Source organism: Artemia sp. Qi Xiang Cuo, chromosome 19 (genome assembly GCF_049724085.1).
Source record: "Artemia sp. Qi Xiang Cuo chromosome 19, ASM4972408v1, whole genome shotgun sequence".
Classification (NCBI taxonomy): Eukaryota; Metazoa; Arthropoda; class Branchiopoda; order Anostraca; family Artemiidae; genus Artemia; species Artemia sp. Qi Xiang Cuo.
Window position 1 is genome coordinate 5,875,161 of NC_142812.1, and position 23,745 is coordinate 5,898,905.

General features: G+C 33.5%; 1 protein-coding gene across 4 annotated transcripts in view; it reads right to left on the reverse strand.

Annotated features, from left to right (window-relative positions):
• Positions 1–207: 207 nt before the first annotated feature.
• Sh (Potassium voltage-gated channel protein Shaker) overlaps positions 208–23,745 on the reverse strand; it is a 338,900-nt gene continuing 315,362 nt past the window's right edge. For all 4 annotated transcript variants that reach the window (XM_089105495.1, XM_089105496.1, XM_089105497.1 and 1 more), the window contains exons 7-8: positions 16,250–16,465; positions 208–9,834 (exon numbers count right to left, since the gene is read on the reverse strand). In XM_089105495.1, coding sequence (XP_088961621.1) covers positions 16,287–16,465 — 179 coding nt within the window. In that variant the 3' untranslated portion in view covers positions 208–9,834; positions 16,250–16,286. The remainder of the gene's footprint in view (positions 9,835–16,249; positions 16,466–23,745) is intronic.

Here is a 23,745-nt window from a genome sequence, read left to right on the forward strand (position 1 = left end):
GAAGATTGACTAAACCACTAGGTAAAATGCTTTCAAGTTGAGAGCAGGGTGAATTAATGCTAGTTTGACCAAGAACAACGAAATTCAGTTTTTTGACTTACCGCAATACAATATTGTTGCTACTTAGTGTCGTTGAGAATTTAGGACACAGTTTATTTTTTGTAACAAAGGACAATGTCCCTGTATTTATAATATTTACAGTTTAATGTACAAAATAACAAGCGTAATTTATTCTATGTTTACTGAATAAACAAATCTACTATAGGAAAAACTTCTAACTATAAAAATTCAACAGGTTTAGGGGAGGAGTATGCAAGAAGGAGAGGAAGATAAAGAGACAGCTTCAATGGCATAGATACGAAAATAAATACAGAGTACACAACTAAATAAAACAAACAAGAAATATAATAAAGCAAACTCAGGAAAAGATTTAACATCGGCTGCTACCTAATGTTAGATCGATATGGCAAAATCAATTTAAGGCACCATAATGAATAAGATGTACAAACACAATTAAAATTCATAAGCGAGGTAATGGGGTTTCATCACATCTGCCACGGTTATTCCAAGCACATTATAAGACGAAAAGTAGATTTACAATCGCCCACTTCAACTAGGAAGTTTTTTTTTAATTAATTAAACTTGTTTATCTCAATTTTGGGAGCTTTTTAATATTTTTTGAAGTTTTGATTTTTTTTATTTGGAAACTTGCTCAACAAAAGAACAATTAGGAAATTGAAATTTCAGCGGTAGAATTATTTTTTACCGTTTCTTAGAGGCCTGAAACGAACTTTTCTGTGCACATCATTTGTCAATGATAACTGAAAAAAAAATCAATTTTCTGCCCCCCCTCCCCCTAGAATTAATGTGGGTAACACCTTTTGAAATACCGCAGCAGATCTATTGAAAACAAAATGACAACCTTATTTTACCTTTTTTCTTAGAATTATCTCAACCAATTTTTGCAAGAAAGATAAAAAACAGAACATATAAAAAATAAGTATATATTTCTGAAATTCCAAACAGTCTAGATCTGAAATTTTTCTAAAAATTTATTTGTGAAATAAGTTGCTGCCTCAAAGGATTTTTATATTCCAATTACTTCTTTGCGATTATTCAATTAACGTATTAATTCAATTAACGATTGATAATAATTCAAATTAATTAATAATTCAATAATTCAATTGAATAATTCAATTATTCAATTAACGTATTATAGTTGCATCTTTTATTAGTCACCCTCGGCATTTAAGAGCATGATTATCTGGCTTCAACTTTTTTCCCTTGGAAGATGAATGTTCTCCTAAGAAATTGAGCTTGGTCTCCCAAAGTGTGTTATGACATTGGCCCGGAGCCCCATTAGGTTTACAGCTTTTACTAAAGGCGTACTGATCTTTATGCTTTTGATACTAAAAATAAATATGTATTACCATCCTCAAAAATCGATCTAGCTTGAAAGCAAGGAATATATTTGTAGACCATGATTCTGTTACTCTTACCTTTATTTATATTATTACAATTACCATCTTTTGTTTCAGTTTAGTTCTGTTAGATCAGTTTAGTTCTGTTTAGTTCAGTTTAGTTTGTTTCAGTTTTTTAGTTCTGAGAATTTTATAATTAGGTTTGTAAACTGAAATATTGTAAATATTGTAAACTGAATTGTAACTGAATACTGGTTCCATATTTTTCAGCTATCCCCTATTACTGATTTATTGACAACTTATTGTTTTGCATGCTTTCTTACTTAAATCAACATGTGGCTTTTATTGGATAGCACATTCAAAGAGTGAGTCCTAAAAGGATATACAGCACTAAACGAAGCTGTTTTCAAGACTTCCACGGTGTCCCACCCATCGCATAATAAGAGGGATATCTATGTCTGTCCTGTTCCTTTGAAAAACAATGGTATAGGAAGGGAAGTCCCCCCTTCTTGTTCTTTTGAAAGACATTCATATACACTACATCGAATCTTGTTTTTAAAGGTAACATTTGGTCTTTGGCGGGGTTTGCATAATTTTAGTTTGCAAACTCCATTGCAGCTCCATTGCAGCCTGTAGAGTTAGATTAAATAGTCAGGTTAAACAGTCATTCTGATTAATTTAGAACAGGAAATTAATGTGAAGGTTCTGTCTCGTAGAGGCATTCGCCTTATTTGTAAAATATTCCTTTGATTATTATTGTCATTATAAAAGATTTGGCTGCCATAGTTCTCACCCGTTACAATGGTGAACGTTTTCAAGACAGTGGCAGACATTTGAAAAGTTTCCAGTATTTTGTATGCTGTGTTTATTAACACCGATAATAAACACAGAATTATCTGTGTGGGTTCAATAATGTGTCTAATAACATTGTGTGTTATTAACACAGGTTTGTTATTTTTATTGAGAGGCAGTAATTTGCAAAACCATTCGATTCTTTTTTAAATAAGTTTCCGAATACATAATAAGGTTATAAGGATGTAATCAACCATTATCAGCAATCTAGTGGGTTTTCTGATGTTTGTTGAAATAACCAAAAATGTTTTTTTTGTTTTAATAAATTTATCTTTTTTAATTAATAAAATTCTAAGACGCAAAAAAAAGTTTCGTGAGCGATATTCTGAATCTTAAGAGAATTGCTGTAAGCCAAAAAAGACGTAACACATTTTGGATAAAGGAGTTTCTAAAATCTGAGAGAAAAAACAACTAAAAAGGTTAAAACAGATTACATAGGCAGTTAAGGTTTCTATGTTTGAAAGGGCTTAATGCAAATTAAACTTTGTGAAAATTACTAAATGATATTTGAAAAATGTGTATAGCTAAAATGATGTCTTATGAAAATCAAGATGAACTGCGGTACGCTATGACCCTAATTTGATAGTTTTTTATAAATAAAATATAAAATACTTTCCAAATATTTTGTTTTACACAACAAACTTAGGTCATCCCTCCAAACAAATATGTATTCAAAGATGTAAGATAAATCGTTAAACAAGGGCTTTGAATATATAAAAGGTATAATATGGTTGCCAGAGTTGCATTAATTCATAATCAACTTACAAAAACAGCAAAATTTTTTTAACGTCAACAGAAGTAACACATTCCGAAAACACAACAGAACATACATAAAAGCTTGAAAAAATATTAACACATATTTCTACTGTAAAACAGTGGGCTTTTGATATTATAATAAATAAAGACACTTTGGACTTGAAGAGATATGTAAAAAAGAAAAAAAAAATGGGATTCGGTCATGACATATCAAAATTACCTTCAGGATCTTTACCTTCAGGATCTTTACCTTCAGGTGTTTACTTTATAGAATTAATACCAGTATTCTTTTTTTTCAACTAAAGATTAATATTTATATTTAAAAGAACATTTAATTTAAAGCTCATCAACAACAAAAAAGAAAAAAAATAGTGGCCAACAAGTGTTAAAATATATGACTCCTGTATTTTTGTATTGGTCACAGAATATTTTTGACTTGTAGCTCATAATTTAAAATTGTAATTCAAGTGAAAATCATTCATAAATTTGAAAGCTAGTTCTTGCTAGCTTAAAGCTAATTTTTGGTAAACTCTTAGAAGGGAACTTAATTTCAAGTTCTAGAACTTTTCTGTAAATTTCCGTAAGAAAGATTTTAAGATTTTATGTTCTTCTTATTTTTCCGAGTTAAAAGAAAATACTAATAAAAAAGAGAAAAAAAGATAGATAACAGGAACTTAGACCAGTGAAGAATAACTGCGAATAATTTAACTCTATAAAAAAAAGATTCCCTCAATATAAGCAAAGGGTAAAAAGACATTATAAAAAACTGCGAACAATGCGTTCAAAAAACCACAATAAAAGAAATTATTACTTGGAAGTATAGACGAAACAACTAAAAAAAAACAAAGTAATCGCAGAATGAAACCAAAAAAAAAATTCCAAAACCAAATTGAAATGTACAATTGAATTAATTCTTTCCTATTTTGAAGGTGGGTAGGTTCAAAATCCAAGCATAAAACGAAGAAAATCTAATTATTGATTCGCCGTTTATTCTGGCTTTTGTTTGTATTAATTAATTAATTAATTAATTCTAATCAGTTCACCTGGCAATTTTTTTCTTTAGTTAAATTATATATTTCCTCAATTAGACTGTTTCCAAAATGTTATCGTTATTTGAATCCCTTTGCTGGTCCTTCTGTCCCTATTTATTTTCTAAAATAAACTAAAATAATATATTCTTTTTACTTGCAAAGACTCCTTACCCAGTCTTATATTCCTTTATCCTAAGGAAAATAGCGGTCTCCTCTCCTAATTTGAAAAAGTACTCGAAGAAGCTAAAAAGATGTTGACCTAGAAGAGAACTAACTGTTTACTCTTAGGGCGCAAATTATGAACCCTTTTTGGTAGCATCTCTTTAACGTCAACGAGGCCGTGTTAAACAGTGAAAACAAATGAGCAAAACTAATAACTAAAGTTTTAGATTTTTTTTATTCATAAAAAATCCGTGAGATATTTTTATTCGTAAGAATCTTTTAATTAAATTTTTTATCCGTAATAATTCAAACATTAACAACTTGTGGATTACCAAAAACAACTTGATATTTAAAAGAAAGTTATACCTTCTTATGCTCTTTGCTGTTATATTTTTTGAGAACCAGTTGTTTTTTTTTTACTTTTTACCCATTTTTAATAATTTTTTAACAAAAATATCCTTGATTTGTTAATTAAACAAATCAAGAAATCAAATTTCCATTTTATTTAAAAGCAAAATACAAATTAATTTCATTTCAGTTTTCAGAAAAAAATCACTTTCACTGTCTTTGGTACTTTAAGTAGCTTTATGTTGCAAAACATTTGTAACTCCAGCTCCTTGTACTGAAGAACAAGTTAAAGTCAATGTTTAGATGATCTATTTCTGTACAACTTGTATCCTTTTTTGAAACTCGTACTCATTCGTTTACGCTACTTCAATTGAATGAATCTTTTGTCTAGAATCATCTGAGCCTTTAATTATAACAAAGTATAAAATTATAATCATACTCTTGACTATTGTAACATTTTGGTCGCAAATTCTGCTGATAGATTGAAGCTTTCGTGGTTAGTTGACGACGGTAATTTACCATGGTTAGTTACCACGGATGCATTCTGCTCGACGAGTTTGGGCAATGGTAATGAGTAAAAAAATAGTCATAATCCAAATTTGGGACAAAATTTCATGGCTCAAAATTCGGGACAAAAGTCATGGCTAAAATGACAATTTAATATGCACTGAAAAATAGATTTCAAGTCAGTTAAAACTGTTGCTCGATCTGAAAAAATTCCTTAAAGTATATAAAGCTGATCTTAAAGTATATGAAGCAAATTCCGTAAAGCTGACCATTTTTGAGCCCGCTTTTATATCCACTTAGATAATTTTTTCCTTTGAGAAAATATTTTAAAGCGACGAGAAAAAAATTAGTTGATAGCAGTCATAACTATCATAACAAAAGACATTGTAGCTGTTAGGAAAAATTCAGCTCCCTCTTTCACACATCTCACTATAGTTCGAAAACGAAAATGAAAAGATGAATAAAAAAATCCTTGTGTGAATAAAATATAATTTTTTCAAAAACAGGTTTAGAGACAATTTTATCAATGCCTCTGAACTTACAATCAATCTTGATAATTTACCTTGCCACTTAACGCCACATAAAAAGATTTTGTTCAAGGAAAAAAAAACTAACATTGTTTTTTAACTTACAAATTCATCAATCATGACAGCAGGAATACTGAAATAATAGGGTAACAAGAGTTTTTTCATCATGAACACCATCAAAAAGGGCATATTGGGGCAAAGGTCTTCTGGAACAATAAAAACTTACCGTAAGATATTACCGTAAAATTACCGTAAGACCTTGCACATTTGTCCTCCTTTGTCTTGAAATCTTTTTAAATCGATTAAATTTCATTTAATAAGGATGTTTCAGTGTACTTAAAGCGCTTTAAATTGTTAACATCACATCTGCTAATTGCAAAATTAGCACAATTGCAAAAATTGCACAATTGAAAAATTGCAAAACATCACATCTGCTAATTGCAAAATAATCTCCTTGAAATATGCACCTCCTCCTGGTAAAATTTTGTGGCGGCATCCTTATCTTAAATAAACTAGGGGAAAAAGCAAGAAGACTAGGACTGACTAGGTCGAAATACAATAGAGATTAATAAAAAAATCCTTAAAGTCCATTTAAACTCTTCAAAGATAAGTAAAAAGGCGTTACATAAACATTTAATTTAATTCTTCATTAAAAACGGATCTAAATTTAAACTAGTCAAGCTGGCATGAGAAGAAAAGCATACTTTTTGGCTTTAAGACTTTCATTTTCTATCTTGTTTTGTAAATAATTCAAAAATATATAGTTCTTTGATTAACTTAATTTTAGGATTATGTTGGCTTAATTTTCAAGTCTGTTTGAAATAAATAGTATATTGTTTATGTCTTGTTCAAGTTCTTCAATAGAATAATATTTATGCGCTGTTTAGCACAAATCCTAAAATTTTTCCTTTTTTTTTTTTTTTATTATTTCAGACAAAAATATATACCAAAATTCTTTACTAGTTGTGTTGTTTTTTTTTCTAACAAAAGAGAGGTCAATTATAAAGAAGAAATCACTAAGAGGGCTGTCCGAATCGAATCCGAATCGAGGACTGTCCGAATCGAGGACTGTCCGAATACCAAAACCATACCCAAAGTTTTGTCTCCAAATCTAATTCTCACTTTTTGAAATGAGAATGTCAGTTACGATTCTTGAAGTATGACAACAGCTCTAGATGTTTAATTTTGTAGGTGCCAAGCTTGATCCCTTGATTTTTTTTTACTTGTTTGATAATTTATAAATGTCAAAACGATGCATGGACTTTTTATTTCCAGCTCCAGTTCTTACTCTTAGAAATGAGAAAGCTGATTTTGATTTTTTTGAAGCATAACAGCAGTTCTGAATCCTTAGTCTTAGGGGGCCAAACTCGATCTCTAGTTTTTTTTATGCTCAATTTGAGAACTGATAATATCAATTGATACTCAACGCTCTTATCTGTAACTCTAGTTGTCACTCATGAAAGTGAGAAAGTCATTTCTGGTTCGTTTGAAGCATACGAAAAGTTCTAAATACTTAATTTTAGTGGGAAAACACGACGCTCTGGTTTCGTATACTCGGTTGGCAAATTGAAAGTACTAAATGATTTTTAAAGTTTTTTTTTTTTTCTTCATTTAGCAAATGCCAGAACGATGCCTAAAGTCTTTGTTTCCAATTCTAATTTTCAATCCTGGAAGTGAGAAAATTGATTCCAACTCAGAACACACAGACAACAGATCCTAACAACTCATAACAACCGATCAGAATCCTCAATTTTAGGAGGCAAGCTTCTTTAAACTCGTTTGATAAATTATAAATATCAAAACAAGAACTAAAACTGATTCTGACATTTGTGAAGTTTTTCTTAAAATTAGTGGTCAATCTCCGCCTGTCTTATAATCCGACGTTTATAATCGGATGCTTGAAATAATCCGACTACTTGTCTCTAGTGGTATTTCACTACTTTGAACGGATTTAGTGAAGTCAATAGATGGAGTTAGCAATAAGAGTTAGTATTATTTATCTTCACAGATCCTGAATAACTCCCAACCCCACAACTATTCCAAAAAAAACAACAACAAATCGTAGCACTCTCTTAGGCAGGTTATAAAGACGAAAAAAAGAGACAAATGTTGTGAAATCTTGAACTTTATGACAGATGAAAACCGAAAACCAGAAAAAAACAGAAAAAAGGTAACATAATTGATAAAACAAGAAAAAATAAGATACAACAAAAAATTTTCACAAGGGGAACACTAGAGTAATTCATTTTTTTTTACTTTAGTTTTTTTAGTTCTCTATTCTTTTTAGATTTCACTCGTTTTGTCCCTTATACATCTTTTATCCTTTTTATACCATTTTTTGGTTCTCTTATTGTTTATGTGCCAGTTTTGTTTGGTTTTCATCTGTATTGAAAATACCTTTGCTTGAAGCAAGCTATTTTATTCTATTATTGTCTTTTTTGTTTAGACCCACGTCTCCGTTAAAACAAAGCTCTTTTGTTTCTCTTTGAAACGGTTGGTTGGTCGGGCTTCAAACCTGTTAAATTATTCTCACGGCTCCTAATCTAAAGATTAAGGCCTATAAAAGCTTCAATAACAACCTTTTTAGCACTAAATTACTCTAACAAATAAAAAAAAATTAATGTAGAAAAAACAAGAATAATCGCAGCTAGTGAAAAATGAAGAACAAAATGCGATGCTTCAAACTACACTCAACCGTCCTTAGTTCACAATAACACTTCAATTACACTCACAATTACACAATTACAATTCAATCTACGATCTACACTCAACCGTTCTTAGTTCACAATTAAACTTCAATTACACTCGCAATTACACAATTAAAATTCAACCTACGATCTACACTCAACCGTCCTTAGTTCAAAATTAGATATTTGTTTTAAGGGGTGTGTCTCTTAATACTATTCTGAGTTTTTATATATATTTACATTCTTAATCCTGCTCTGCAGATGGTTGAGCGGAGGTCTCAACCAAAATAATTTCAAAATTTCTTCATTATTGTTTCATTACCAGTAACAATACTCATTTTTTCTTTCTTGTCATTTTTTGTTTTGTCACGATAAGCGGTCTAGTTTCAGAACTTATTTTCATAAATTGCTCTCACTCCCAGTGAATCGAAAAAACTAAATTGACCCTCACTCTTACTCATCAACTCCCTACTTCACAGCCCTTCTTCCTGTAGCTATTATGTTGGGACTGGGCCTGCCCCACCACCTAAACAAATGCAGCGCTGTTACAAATTATTCTTGCACTTCATTCTTTCAGTTACAGTTCTAGTGTTATCTTAATCTAACATTTTTCTTGTTTTAAATACAAGTATTGTGCTTATTATGTAAACTTTATTATAACTGCTAATTAAAAGCTGCTAATTAAAAGGTTTTCATTAAGATTGTTATTTTATTAAGCTGGCAAACATATTTTCTTGGTTTTTGCAGTTAATGCGAAATTTGGATTCAGATTTTTAGTATGTTTTAGTGTTTTCAGAAAAAACATGTCTAATTGAGAATAGAAGTTTTAGTTTAAGAATATGACAAAAATTACTATCTTCATTTTTCTTTTTTCAAAGTTCGCACGCTAAAATAATTCCCAGGATACCCTTCCCCATAACATAGAAATTCAAAATTTCGGTTATTTAATAGTTAAAAAAAACTAATTAATTATTTCCCTTGATTAAATCTACTCTTCTTTCCCAGACGCTTTGACAAATTTAGGTAAAAAATTTTGTATTTAAATTCGATTAAAATCTTTAAGGTAATTTAGTAATTGTAAAGTTTGGAACAACGAATTCTGACAGAACATTAGTTCTTAGTGTTGAACTCGCTTGTCTGCTCATGTCAAGCCTATAATTAAAGCAGATTTGCCAAGTACTTTTTTTAAATTTCAATGAATTTTTCTTTCAAAGATGTCATCAATTTATTCGTTTCAAAAAAAATATAAGGAGTTTTTTACTAAAATTCAGCCATTACTTGGCAACTCTGCATAAAGTCACAAGGTTCAATTTAGGGAAAAGAATTAATCTCTTCAACCCTGTTTAAAGGCTAGCACTGTAGGAATAAAAAAGCCAATAGACTTGAAAATACACGCAGAAGTGACTAGAATTGAGCGATATCACAAATTATGTCACCATGCCATCTATTTGTAGGCATGGGTATTGCTGGTTGTTCACAGAACTTTTGTTGAGTAGCAGGCTCTCTAACTTGGCTTTTGAAGTCTTGCTTTACTGATGACCAACTAGAAGAAAAAGAAAGATGAAGTAGCAATTGTGTAGCCTGTTGGAAAAGTTGAAGTTAAAGAGGATAAGCAAACGGTACAGTACCGTGGAAAACCACAGGTAACAAATAAAATTTTTATCAAGTTTAAGTGATTTTATCTAATTACTTGATATTTTCGATTTCTATCAGCTGCTACTGAAAGAATTTTCAATGATTGAATTATGTCATTATTAAACACCGTCAAAACTTTTTATAATACGATGGTAGTTTTTGCAATTTTTGCACGTTTTTATTTGCACAGTTGACATTTCTATTTATTAACTTGACAAAAAACAAGTTTTTGAATCAAAGTAAGTAGCAACATTAAACCTAAAACGAATATAAATTATTCTGTATATAAGGGGATTGCCCCCTACTTAATACCCCGCTCTTCAGTCTAAAGTGTTTAAGGACTTTTAAAAAGCTTCTTATTTGAGTTAAACGGCCTTTGTGTTTCAGGAGTCGTTCTTAAAGAATTGGGTCAAAAAGTCAAACTTTAGCGTAAAAAGCGAGGTATTGAGGAGGAGTAAGTCCCCTCATATACATAATAATTTCTCTTTGTTTTAAGTTTTAATATTGCCCCTAACTTTGAACTGAAAAAAAACTTTTATTTAATTTGATAATTTTTTTTTTATTTAATTGTTTTTATTTAATTTCTGATCGTTTTTCAAATAATACCGGGGAATCCGGCTCCATCCACGTAAAATTCCCTCCCTCCGTAGAAAATTTCTCAAAATGGAGTTACTCCCAAGTAAAATATCTCCCCAGAAAATTCACCTCATACAATTATATCCTCGCTGAAAATACCCCGAAAAAATTTCTTGCGGACAATTCCGCCTATAAAGTCTCCTTAGCATGCTTTCATTTCGAAAGGACTTTAATTTCTGATCATTTTTCAAATCATTTAGGAAATCCACCCTCCGTGGAAAATTTTTCACTGAAACCCCCACTCCCCAGTTGAAAGTTGCTCCCACGGAAAATACCCCCATGGAGTATTTTTCACGTGAAAAATCCCTCCCCCACGGAAAAATGCTCTGGACAGTACCAACACCACTAAAATTTTTCCTCTTGAATATCTCTACATGTTAAATTTACTGGGCGAAGACAAAGTAAAACAAATAAAATAATTTCATATATGAATTCTAGAAAATTCCCCCAGTGTAAAATTTCTCCTAGAAAGCTCACGCCCTGAATCTTCCCTACCCCATGGAAAATTTTCATCGTGGAAAATCTCCCCAAGCAGATAATCCCCCTCCCCCCAAAACAGTTAGTATGCTTCCCAATAACAAGCACTATACATATACAATGGGTAAATTTCGTTGCTTACAGCCCTTTCCCCAGGAGCTTTGGAGGAGGGGGGGGGTGTTATCCCCAAAGGCATAGTTATTGGACTTTTCAACTATGCTTAACAAAATTGGTATCTCAATGTTTTTGATCGGACGACTTTGGGGAAAAGGAGTATGGGAGGGGAGTAGCTTCAAACCTTTTGGTCAGTTAGAAAGGGCACTAAAACTTTTAATTTCCGATCAAACGGACCCTCTCCCAATCTTCCAGGATCTCTGGCTTAATATGATCACCCCTGAAAAAAAACATACAAACAAACAAATAAATACGCTTCCGAGATCTTTCTTCTTGCAGAAAATGCAAAATTTCACATTTTTGTATTTAGGAGCTGAAAGCCTCTACAGTAGGGTTGTCTAATATGCTGAATCCAACGGTATCATTTTTATAAAGGTCAATTTACTTTTTGTGGGTGTTTTTTCCCCTTTTGCACAAATTAGGCAAAGTTTCTCAGGCTCGTAGCTTTTGATGGGTAGCATTGAAATCAACGAGCCTTACATAATTTGAATCAGCATAAGAATTCGATTCTTTTGATGTATTTATTATTACCAAACCCCTGTTTTTGTAAGTTTCGGTTATTATTGAGCCGCGTTGCTCTTTACATGCCGCAAACTGTTTAACTCCAAGATGGTTCTCTGGGGAAAATACACCTATAGGAAGTATGGATCTATATCAGTCTTTGCAATTCAAAAAACGTTACATAAAATGCATGTCATGTCAACATGAAATATAACCCATTAGCAACTGAATTTGCACTAATTTATTCTGGGAAATAATTTTGCACTAATTTATTCTGAATTTGTCTAATTTCTTGCATCAATTAAATCTAAAAAATAAACAAGTTTTTCCCATGAAAGTAGAGAGAAACATTATAATCATAGTTATTAGATCTTTCAACTATGCTGAATCGAATGCTTAGTTTCAAAATTTTGATCGGATGTCTTTGGAGGAAAAGGGGCACAGCTGCCCCCCCCCCAGTTTTTCTGACATATGATATTAAATTCTTAGATTTTATATTTTGGCACTCCTATGGTATACCCCCCCCCCCCACCATAAATTTTCTTACCCTTTTCGAACATAAAGCAAACTTTATCAGGGTCGTAGCTTTGCATGGTTAATATTAAAATTAATGAATTTTATATATTTACAATCAGCATAAAAAGCCGATTCGTCAGATGTATCTATTGTAATCATAGTTTTGTTTTTAGTATTTTGGTTACTATTGGGCTGAATTGCTCCTTACCTATAGTTCGCTACCATGGACTGCTTGAAAAAGCAGTTGGCTGTAGAGGGGGAAGCTCTCCTGATATAAGGAAACAATTTCTCTCTGTTTTAGGTTTTAACGTCCCTCTTTGCTTTCATTGGAGTAAAATTGTCTTCTATTTCTAAAACTTCTGTTCGTTTTCCATAGTACACCCAGAGTTTTTCATAAGGTTGCCCTAAATGGGAGGAGGGCTAACCCCCTCAAAACCACCATTTTAAATACAATTTTAACTTTTGCACAGCGATGCTTCGAGAGAAAGAGCTGATTTAGCAAATTTAATTTAAGAAATTAAATCTAATTTTTCCAAAGAGGATATCACCTCATAATATGAGGGGAGCTTTTACCCCCACTGTATATGTATTTTGTATATACAAGGTGCGTGCACAAATTGCATACAAACAGTTTGTACTGTACATAAATTTATATAAATCAAGTAAATCAGCTACGTCAAATGAAGTTTTAATAAATGTCTATAATAACCATTTATTTTTTATGGATTACGTGACTTCTTAGGAGCGAACTCGCCACCGTGCAGAATTGCTTCCTCTGAAACTGGGAGCCTGCATACATAGCTTTTAGTTAGATCGATTTTCTTTCTCAGAATTTTCAGTTGATAACAATTTTGCTCTTTTTGGAACAGTATAGGAGTTTGGTGCCACAACATGCAAAAACACAGTTTCCCCATGGCACCATCTATATGGCTACTCAGAAAGGACGCTATAAATTTATTTTTGGTTAAGATGGGCCTTCTTCCGTTGCGGAAATACAAAATTCTACATTTCTGTTTATAGAAGCTGGAAACCTAAGGGTTTTCTCAGATCAGGGTGAGTCGTTTTTGGCTATGATTTTAGAAAGAATAAAAGACCAGGAAGTCCAAATGTGGACCCAGGCAGTTAAAACATCTGAAACATTGAAGTTTTATTCCTATGTAAAAGAGATATTTGGACTCGAATATTATTTTAAACTTGGATTACCGGGGGAGACATTGAGGACTTGGTTTCGGATCCGAGCGAATTGCCTGCCACTAAAGAATAGAAAAAGAGTATTTGAAAGAAATAGGGTGGCCCCAGATGCAAATGCGGATTACTCTTGCCCCAGATGAAACCTAGGTATTGAGGATGTAGCCCATATTCTCACCGTGTGCCAGCAACTTTCTCTTTTAAGGTAAAATTATTTTGAGGGTGTTAAGTTGGTGTTCCGGGGGATCCTTAACACGACTGTAAAAAGATCAATCAGGCAGTTATGTAAGTATGTAAATGAAGCGCAGACATCAATGAGTGAAATTTGATATTTATGTTATTTTTCTTGTGGAGTGTGATTAAGAATACTGTTCTGTATGGCCTGTTTTTTTTGGCTTATAATAAATTATTATTATTATTATTATTATTATTATTATACTAGATTCGATGGGGTGATTTGCATAAAGGTCGATTACCTCTTTGAGGGCATTCCCCCTTTTTTCGAAAAATAAGCAAAACTTCTCAGGCACGTAGCTTTTAATAGGTAACTTTAAACTTAAAGGTTCTTGTAGATTTGGAGTAAGCATACTAATCATTACTAAAATTCCCATTTTAGAATTTAAGCTACTATTAGCCCGCTTACTTCCTTAATTACAGTTCGTTACCACGATCTGTTTGATTAGTTTTTCACAATGATTATAAATTTATCAATTAAAAAATACTTGTCCTCGCTTAGAAAAATCTTACTTAGTTAGAAAAATATGTTTTGGCTATCCTGAAAAATATAGCTTGAAATTTCTCACTATTTCTGTCAGTTGAACTGACATGGCAGCCAATACTGAAGAAAAGTTACTGACAAGCATTGCAGTCCACAAATTTAATTAAAAAGGTAATAATTTGAGCAAGGCTGCAAAAAGTTATCTTGTGACCTCAACTCCGAAGAGTTTCACAGTTTCTTCCTCTCAGAGGAAGGCTAAGTTTGAACTTCTTTAAAACTAAACTGATAAAAAAAAATCGCTTAAAGTGACTGACAAGCTTTGTCCTATAGGAGGACGGGTCCGTATTAAATCCACCTTCTCATTCAGGGATGAAGCGGGGTACAAGACTCTGAATTGGGAAGACATATAGTCTCGCGTCCTTTTATTTGACTTTCTACAAACGTACCGCGCAACAAAAAAGGTAATAAGAGTGCAGGAATGGAGGATCTAAAGTAGTAAAATTATTTAACTATAAAAACGATTCTAAAAAAAGTAAAAAAGTCTAATTTAAATCTACTTTAAATTTAATCTACTTTCAATTGATTAAATCTACTTTGAACTATTTTGAATAAATTTAGAGCAGAATTCGCCTATTTAAAAAAAAGGAAAAAAAACTGCAGAGGAATTTAAGGTTTTGAAAACTTTAGTTTTTTCAAACTTTTTTAACATTTTCTCAATCTTTTTAAATACCATTTCTGTCAAAAAAGGTATCAATAGAATTTTGTTTTATAACTCTTATCTTATATATATATAACTGCTTTGATTCAACTTAAATCTACTTTAAATTAAAAGTCTCCTTTAATGAAAGTTTTTACTGCAGGTTAGTATACAGGACCCTTTATTGTAACACGGCTCCTCTGGGCTACCCTAGCCCGTCTTTTATGCCTCCCTCTTTTAACTTTTGCTTCTGGACCTAATCTATATTTATTGCCATTTCAAATAATTAAAAGTTGCATTAAGGCAACCTAGCAAGAACACAACTAGGAAACTTTTGTCAGGGAAATAGGGAAAATTTACAGGTGGGGAGGATTCTTGATGCAACACGTGTAATGGCACAGAACACTTCAGACATGTTAATAGGTAATAATATCTTCATTGAGAATGACTTGAATAAATATAAATCTGAAGAAAAAGGGTACAAAATACACGATAGTTTAGGTCTCGTATTGAAAATTTTCCAAAGAGTGATGGTCCTTATCTCTCTCGTGGCTCCTTCCTAATGACATTTTTATAGCTTAGATCGTCTTTAGGTCGAGTAAGAAAAACATCTACTTTCTACAGTAAGAAAAACATCTACATCTACCGTAAGAAAAACATCTACTTTCTGGACAAATAATTCTCTTTCCATTAATAATTTGTGTCAGTATATTAGCAACTGAAGATTCAATATATTTAAGTCTGTACAATCGGTGGTCAGTAACTGTTACTTTTGACATTTTGCAGTTGTAAACGTGCACATTAGCCAATTCTCCTGGCAGTGAGATTACTCAAATATTTTAATCTATGCATGTTTTTCAAAATCCTATTTTAAGCAATGTCCTTTTACCCCCTAACAATGAAATTCTCCAGATTAGTCTAGGTTAATCTACAGGTAATACTTGAATCAACATAAAAGTTAATCATAGTTTCTTTCTTAAGCTTGGAAGTTTTCGCAATTCCTATTTATTTCTTATGATTTTTTAATTAGGAAATATTATTTTCGAATTCCACTCTTCAAAGGTATTCTCAAAGAGTAGGCCTACACTAGATTAATATTTAGACTGGGAGGCATTAAGGAAAGTTTTTCTACTTACTGAATAACCAAGCAAAACCCGACTTTGAAAATAAGGTCAAAACTTCAGGTTGGAGGGCAATTTGAGTATGATTAACTATGAACCATACGGATAATATGGTAGTGTGTCCATCAGTATCACTTTACCTATAATTGCTGATTTGACAATAGAGCTATATGCACATCAGGGTAGGTTTACCGTTAATGGCCCATTTGATATTATATTCACGTATACATCAACGTGGGCTTACTCATAATGGCCGAAACAGTAGAACGGCCTGTATACAGTTAAGCAGGTTTACCTCTTAAAAGCCGCATTTGGAGGACCATATCATTGAATCAAACGTCTGTCTCCACAGTAACTGCGTTCACATTGTTGTTCAGTTTCTGTGTACAATTGGCCTTCATTTTGTTATGTGGATGGAGCGTTGTATGAAGTCCAAACAAACCTTCTTCGAGGTCAAGCAGATCCGAGCACGACTCGGTCAATGAGTCCGCCCTTTTTTTCATTGCGTGACCTGAAATACAAGAAGAAGAGTTTTAATAATTTATAATATAGTTAAGATGTATGTTCCTTATGCAAGTTTTGGTACGCTGTTTTTCGGTAGTTTTAATATTTCAGTTTTAATATTTCGGTAGTTTTAATATTTCAGTTTTAATATTTCGGTAGTTTTAATATTTCAACGTTAGATGAAAATTTGTTTTCATTCAGTAGCTGAGATTCAGCTTTTTTGATCTACAAAGTTACATTTTTGAAATTTGCTTTGTATTCTTCAGATTGAAAAATAAGTCAAAAATAGGTTGAAAATTGTAAAAAAGGGCAATTTTTCTACTTTTTTTTATACCCATCAAAATAGCGTGATCTGTTTACGATAGATACCGGGACCCATTTGTAGGTAGAACTGCTACCCAAGTGGAGCGAAATCCGCTTACCATCTAGACAAAGCCAAACAAGGGCCATCAAAAAGTCCGCAAATGGGTTTTTAGCATGCTACGGTACTGTAAATTAAATAAAGCCTGGAGAAAACGCATAATTGAAGTGGATTTTTAATAATAGTAAATTCATCACCGAGAGTACCAATTTTATAGAAAACAAAGAGATTAATTTCGTATATGACCTTATAGTACAATCATTTTTGTTTTCATTTTCTCTCACTTTCTGGTAACTAGACTTTCTGGAAAGAGAATGAAGCAAATTTTTCCTAGACAAAGAGCCAACTATGCCGCCTCTTGCATATATATATATATATATAATATATATATATATATATATATATATATATATATATATATATATATATATATATATATATATATATATATATATATATATATATATATATATATATATATATATATATATATATATATATATATATATATATATATATATATATATATATATATATATATAATTATCAAACAGTTCATGGCTAACGGACATTAAATAATGATGGTGAACCTTTATGCTGATTCCAAAGAATTGCCTATTGCCTAAAAACAGGCATTTATAAATTTATCAAAAGAATTGGCTTTTTATACTGATTCCAAATATTTAGAATCCATCAAGATTACTTCTGCCGATCAAAATTAGGACCCTGAGAAAATTTGCCAAACTTTCGAAAAAAGGGAAACCACCACGAAAAGTCAATTGATCTGAATGAAAATCACACCATAAGATTCAGCTAATTAGAGAGCCCTTTTTAGAGGTTTTAAGCTCTATCTGCAAAAATGTAGACTTTTGTGTTTTTGCCGCCAGAAAGATAACGAATGTGTTTATTTTTTTTTTTTAAGGGTGATCATATCAAACCAATAGCACTAGAAGATCGAGAGAGGGCTCATTTAAACGTATACCAAAATTTCTCGGGCTCTTTTAAGTGACCAAAAGGATTGGATGGCAAATAGCCCCTCTCTCACTCACCTTTTTTCTCAAAAGACATCTGATCAAAGTTTTGAGATAGCCATTTGATTCAGCGTAGTTGAAAGCTCTAATAACTTAGGCTTTGGGGATGACATGACCGTCCATGGTACCGGGAGATCGGTGGCTTCACCACCAGTCACTTGCATGGCTAAGTGGCAGGCTTTTATATATCAATTCTCATTATCAATTGTCTTCTACCCGAGGCTGTTGTCCCAGTAAAGCAGCACGTTGATTTATTTTATCCTTCACTTCTCGTATTTTCGTGCAACCTTTGGTTGTTTGTGTCTCGCAATATTTCTTCTAAGAAAACCATGGGATCTCTCACGAGAGATCCCATAATTTAAAGGGTGTGCAGTGCGTTCCTCAACAGCTTCATTGGGGTCTAATAAGTATATTTCGACGCATGAAGGTGGCTCAAAATCCCCTCAGGGGCTTGTAATGGATGCGACTTTATATTGAAAAAAACCAACAGAGAGAAAAATCTAAAAAAAACAAACAAACAAACGAGACTGTGGCCAGTACCTCTGGTGTCCTCTCTGAAGTAACTCTTTAATAGCATATTTTCCCTACGTGGATCAGTTTGCGCCAATTGTAATTTTTTTTTTTTTTTTTTTTTTTTTTTTTGGTGGTGGTTTTATTGGTTTTTTGTTTTATCTTGTTTTTTTTTTCATCCTGTTCTTCTTGTGTTTATTTCGTGCTGAAGACCCCTTGTTTGGATACAGGCGAAATATCCGCGTTGTTTTGATTTTGTCTTTTCTTTTCTCTCCACTGGCCACAGTCTCGTTTTTTTTTTTTTTTTTTAGATTTTTCTCTCTGTTGGTTTTTGTCATGGCTGGCCAGTTCGGCTGAAGATCTTTCATTTGACTTTATATTGATTTTGTGATAAATTCGTCTAGCTACTTTAAAGCTGAAAACATTACGACTATTGATGGTTCGATCATCGCTTACGTTGAAAGAAGCGTAACATGAGTTTGTATTTCAAATTTATTCGTTAAATTCTTTAGAGCGTATTTGAAGCCCTTCAAAAAGACAGCTTCCAAGGGCTCCGCAGTAAAGGCACACAACATTGAAGGGTCCGAATGACTTATAATTAACAGTCCCATAGTTTACGGCATCTTTTTAGGTTCGTCAGGTTCTTTTTTCTTCTTCTCTTTAATTTTTGATTCATTCTTATTCGCTATTTCTGCTCGCTATTTTTGCTCGCTATTGCTGCTCGCTAATTTTTGATTCGCTATTACTTGTGTTCTAACAGCACAGTTCTTTGTTCTTCGCTTTCATTTTTGACACGTTCTGATACTCGCTTTAACGTGTCTGCTAACCGCACAATTCTTTGTTGTTCACTTTCATTTTTGACGCGTTCTTGATTCTCACTTGCGCTTGTTCGCTGCCGCTTATCTTCTAACCACCTATTCCTTTATTGTTGCTGTCGCATATATTCTAACTAGATCCTTCTTTTTTCTTCACTCTGATTTTTGATTCGTTCTGATCCTTGTTGTCTTATGTCTTGTAACTGTATATTTCTTTGTTCTTCACTTTAATTTTTGGCTCGTTGTGTTTCTCGTTGCCAGTTATTTTTGAATCACATATTTCTTTGTTCTTCACTTTCGTTTTCGACTCGTTGTAATTATCGGTTCTGCAAGTATTTTAACCACATATTTCTTTGTTCTTCATTTTCGTTTATCATTACCTCGGGCATTTTTTTTAATTACTTCTGCCTCAGCGGCTTGGATTAACCTGATCACATTTGATAGTCTAGGTTGTAAATTTTCAATCGTCGTAAATTTACATTTCTTAGGTCGTTTTCCTGACCATGTCAGTAGAAATGACCCTATTGATCGTGACAGCACACCATATATGGGCATAGAGTCCCTGGGGAGAACACGTGGTTAATGGGGTCAATGACCTCTTTTTTCCAAGGTCGATGGTCAATTTATTTGATGTTTTTCATGGATGTCAACAGAAATTCATGTCTATTTTATGGTTTTTGTCAGTGAAAATGAAAAAACAGGACCTTTCTCAAATTTATGGATGTCAACAGCAATTTATGTCTGTTTTATGGTTTTTGTCAGTGAGAATGTACATGCTCGACGCGAATGTTATGAGATTGTTTGGCTAACCTAACCTGAGAAATTGATTTACATAATCGCTAGGGGAATGTATTGATTCACGAAAGGGAAATTAAGAAACAAACATGGCTTCATTAATCTTAGGTCTGAGGGATAAACGTTCTTTAGGTCAGAGAGAAAAATTAATATTCTATTTTTAAATAGGGCTTCAATAATCTTTAGTGTTAGGAATTAGAAATGACATCACTTGTTATCTTGGAATTTTGCGGGAGTCTAAACAGATAGAAATTCTATTTTTAAATACGGCTTCACTGAGCTTTAAGTCGGAGAGATAAATTGATATTCCAACGAAACCTTAATAGTGTAGCTAGGAAAATTTATGAGATGAAGAGATTAACGTAGGAATGGATTTCCTAGAAATTTGAAATGTGAAATCACAGAGATGCCAAAAAACAAAAGGAATACGCTGAGGTTACGTTTAGGGATTATTTGGGCGAAACCGTTTTAGGGAATTATTTCGGCGAAACAGTTAGAGACATTTTAAAAGATGATTTAAAAGATGATTTTAGAACAGGATTTGAGGGTGAAACTCTGTGGTCGTCATAATACACAAGTTCCATTTGCACAGTGTTGTGAGGTCCCCTACCAAAACCCCAAAGAGTCCTTATACCCCACCCCAACCCCGAAGGGTCCTCATACCCCACCCCAACCCCAAAGGAAGCCCCCGGTCCTCAAAGGTCCACCGGGCTCCCAAAGGGCCACCCGGCCCTCAAGGGTCCCCCAGACCCACCAAAGGACCCCCACAGGCCCCAAAGGCCCCCCCCCCTAAGCCCCCAAAGGGCCCCCCTCCCCTCCCTTACCTAACCTCCCCCTCCTCACCTTGCCCTTCCCCTCCCCTCCTCCCCTCCCCCTCCTCCCCCTCCCCCTCCTCCCCCTTACCTCCTCCACCTCCCCCCCTTCCCTCCCCCGTTTTTTAATATTTTTTTGTGCGTTGAGACACAGAAGGACCCTCTCCACCGCCTACCCCCCCTAAAGGGCCCCCGGTGCCCCCAAAGGTGCCTGAGCCCCTATTTTAATACTTTTTTAAGGCTTTATTATATCTTTTCAGAACAAATTATTATTTTAGGGAATTGTTTCGGTAAAACAGTTAGAGACGTTTTAAGAGATGATTTTTGAAGAGATTTTAGAAGAAGATTTGATGGTGAAACTCTAAGGTCGTTATAATACACAAGTTCAATTTGAACAGTGTCGTGAGGTCCTCTATCCCCAACCCCAAAGGGGTCCGATCCCCCAACCCCCACCCCCAAGGAAGCCCCTGGTCCTCAAAGGTCCCCGCAAGCTCCCAAAGGACCACCCGGCACTCAAGGCCCCCCCCAGACCCTCAAAGGCCCTCCCCGGCCCCCGTCTTTCGTTGATGTATGTTGTCTGAAACCGATGATTTGGGGTGTATGGGTTGCTATTTTTGACTTTTCTGAGTTGGATTTCTTAGTCTATCATAGGTATGTGTTGTCTGAAACCTATTATTTGGGATGGGTGGTTTGCTATTTTTGACTTTTCTGAGCTGGATTTCTTATCCTTTCATAGGTGTGTGTTCTCAGAAAATTATGATTTGGGATGTGTAGTTTGCTATGTGGACTTTTCAGAGCTAGGATTCTTAGTCTCTCATAGGTGTTTGTTGTCTGAAACTTCTAGTTTGGGATGAGTAGTTTGCTATTTCAGACTTTTATGACCTAGGCTTTCCTAGTATATCGTAGGTGAATGTTGTCAGAATATTATGATTTGGGATATGTAAATTACTATTTCGGGCTTTTCTGAGCTAGATATCTTAGTCCCTCATAGGTGTTTGTTGTCTGAAACCTATAGTTTGGGATGAGTAGTTTGCTATTTTTGACTTTTCTGAGCAAGGTTTCTTAGCCTTTCATAGGTGTGTGTTGTCAGAGACTTATGATTTGGGATATGTAAATTACTATTTTTGACTTTTCTGAGCTAGATTTCTTAGCCATTCATAGGTGTTTGTTGTCTGAAACCTATAGTTTGGGATGAGTAGTTTGCTTTTGGACTTTTAAGAGCTCGATTTCTTAGCCTTTCGTAGGTGTGTGTTGACTGAAACTTATGATTTGGGATATGTAAATTACTATTTCGGGCTTTTCTAAGCTAGATTTCTTAGTCTTTCGTTGGTGTGTTTTGTCTGAAACCTATGATTTGGGATTTGTAGTTTTGCTTTTTGGACTTTTCAGAGATAGGATTCTTAGTCCCTCATAGGTGTTTATTGTCTGAAACCTATAGTTCGGGTTGAGAAGTTTGCTATTTCCCGGTTTTCTTTTCAATTGCTTCTTTGTAGTGCATTGGTGCACACATCGTGACTATTATCTATATAGACGCTAAGTGCGCTCTTCAAGACCTGTCCGAGCTTTGGTATCCTTTAATTTCGGAGGTGAATAGTGTCTGAGAAGCATTAGTCGGTAGATTTAATTGACTCGCTCGAGCAATTATGAGCTAGATTTCTTAGTCTTTCGTTGGTGTGTGTTGACTGAAACCTATGATTTGGGATATAAGGTTCTTAGTCTTTCGTTGGTGTGTGTTGTCTGAAACCTATGATTTGGGATGAGTGGGTTGCTATTTTTGACCTTTCTGAGCTGGATTTCTTAGCCTTTCATAGGTATGTGTTGTCTGAAACCTATGATTTGGGATGGTTAATTTGCTATTTTTGACTTTTCTGAGCTAGGTTTCTTAGCCTTTCATAGGTGTGTGCTGTCAGAAAATTATGATTTGAGATTTGTAGTTTGCTTTTTAGACCTTTCAGAGCTAGGATTCTTAGTCCCTCATAGGTGTTTGCTGTCTACAACCTATAGTTTGGGATGAATAGTTTGCTATTTCAGGCTTTTCTGAGCTAAGGTTTCTTAGTATTTCATAGGTGTGTGTTGTCTGAAACTTATGATTTGAGGTATGCAATTTGCTATTTCCGACTTTTCATAACCAGATTTCTTAGTCTTTCGTATGTATTTGGTGTCTGAAACCAATGATTTGGGATACGTTGGTTGCTATTTTTTGACTTTTCTAAGCTGTATTTCTTAGCCTTTAGTAGGTGTGTGTTGACTGAAACCTATGATTTGGGACTGAGAGGTTTGCTATTTTTGACTTATCTTAGCTAGATTTCTTAGAATTTCATAGGTCTGTGTTTTCAGAAAATTATGATTTGGGAGGTGTAGTTTGCTTTTTGAACTTTTTAGAGCTAGGATTCTTAGTCCCTCATAGGTGTTTGTTGTCTGAAACTTCTTGTTTGGGATGAATATTTGGCTTATTCAGGCTTCTCTGAGCTAAGGTTTCTTAGTATTTCGTAGGTGAAGCTTCCACGTCAGTTTTAAGTTCACCAAGACATAAAAAATTTAAAGTTCAATTCTAAATTTTTCGGTGGAAGATAGAAAAAGTAATATCATACTTGTGAATATTTTCCCGGAAGATAAAAAGTTCTAATTCAATTTAAAATGTTATCAACGAAGTGAAGAAAAGTTCAAGTTCTCTACTGAATTTTATCAAAGAACAAACTTCAATTCTTATTTCAAAAGATGAAATAAAAATCTTCCAGTTAATTTATTTATTTCACATAGACATAAAGAAATTTAAAGCACAATTCTAATTTTTCGGGTGTAGATGTAAAAATCAATTGCATACTTGTCAATATTTTCCCGGAAGATGATTGTGGATATTTTCACGGAAGATAAAAAGTTCTAGTTCAATTTAAAATTTTCTCAACGAAGTCAAGGAAAGTTCAAGTTCTCTTCTGAATTTTACCAAAGAACACATTCAATTC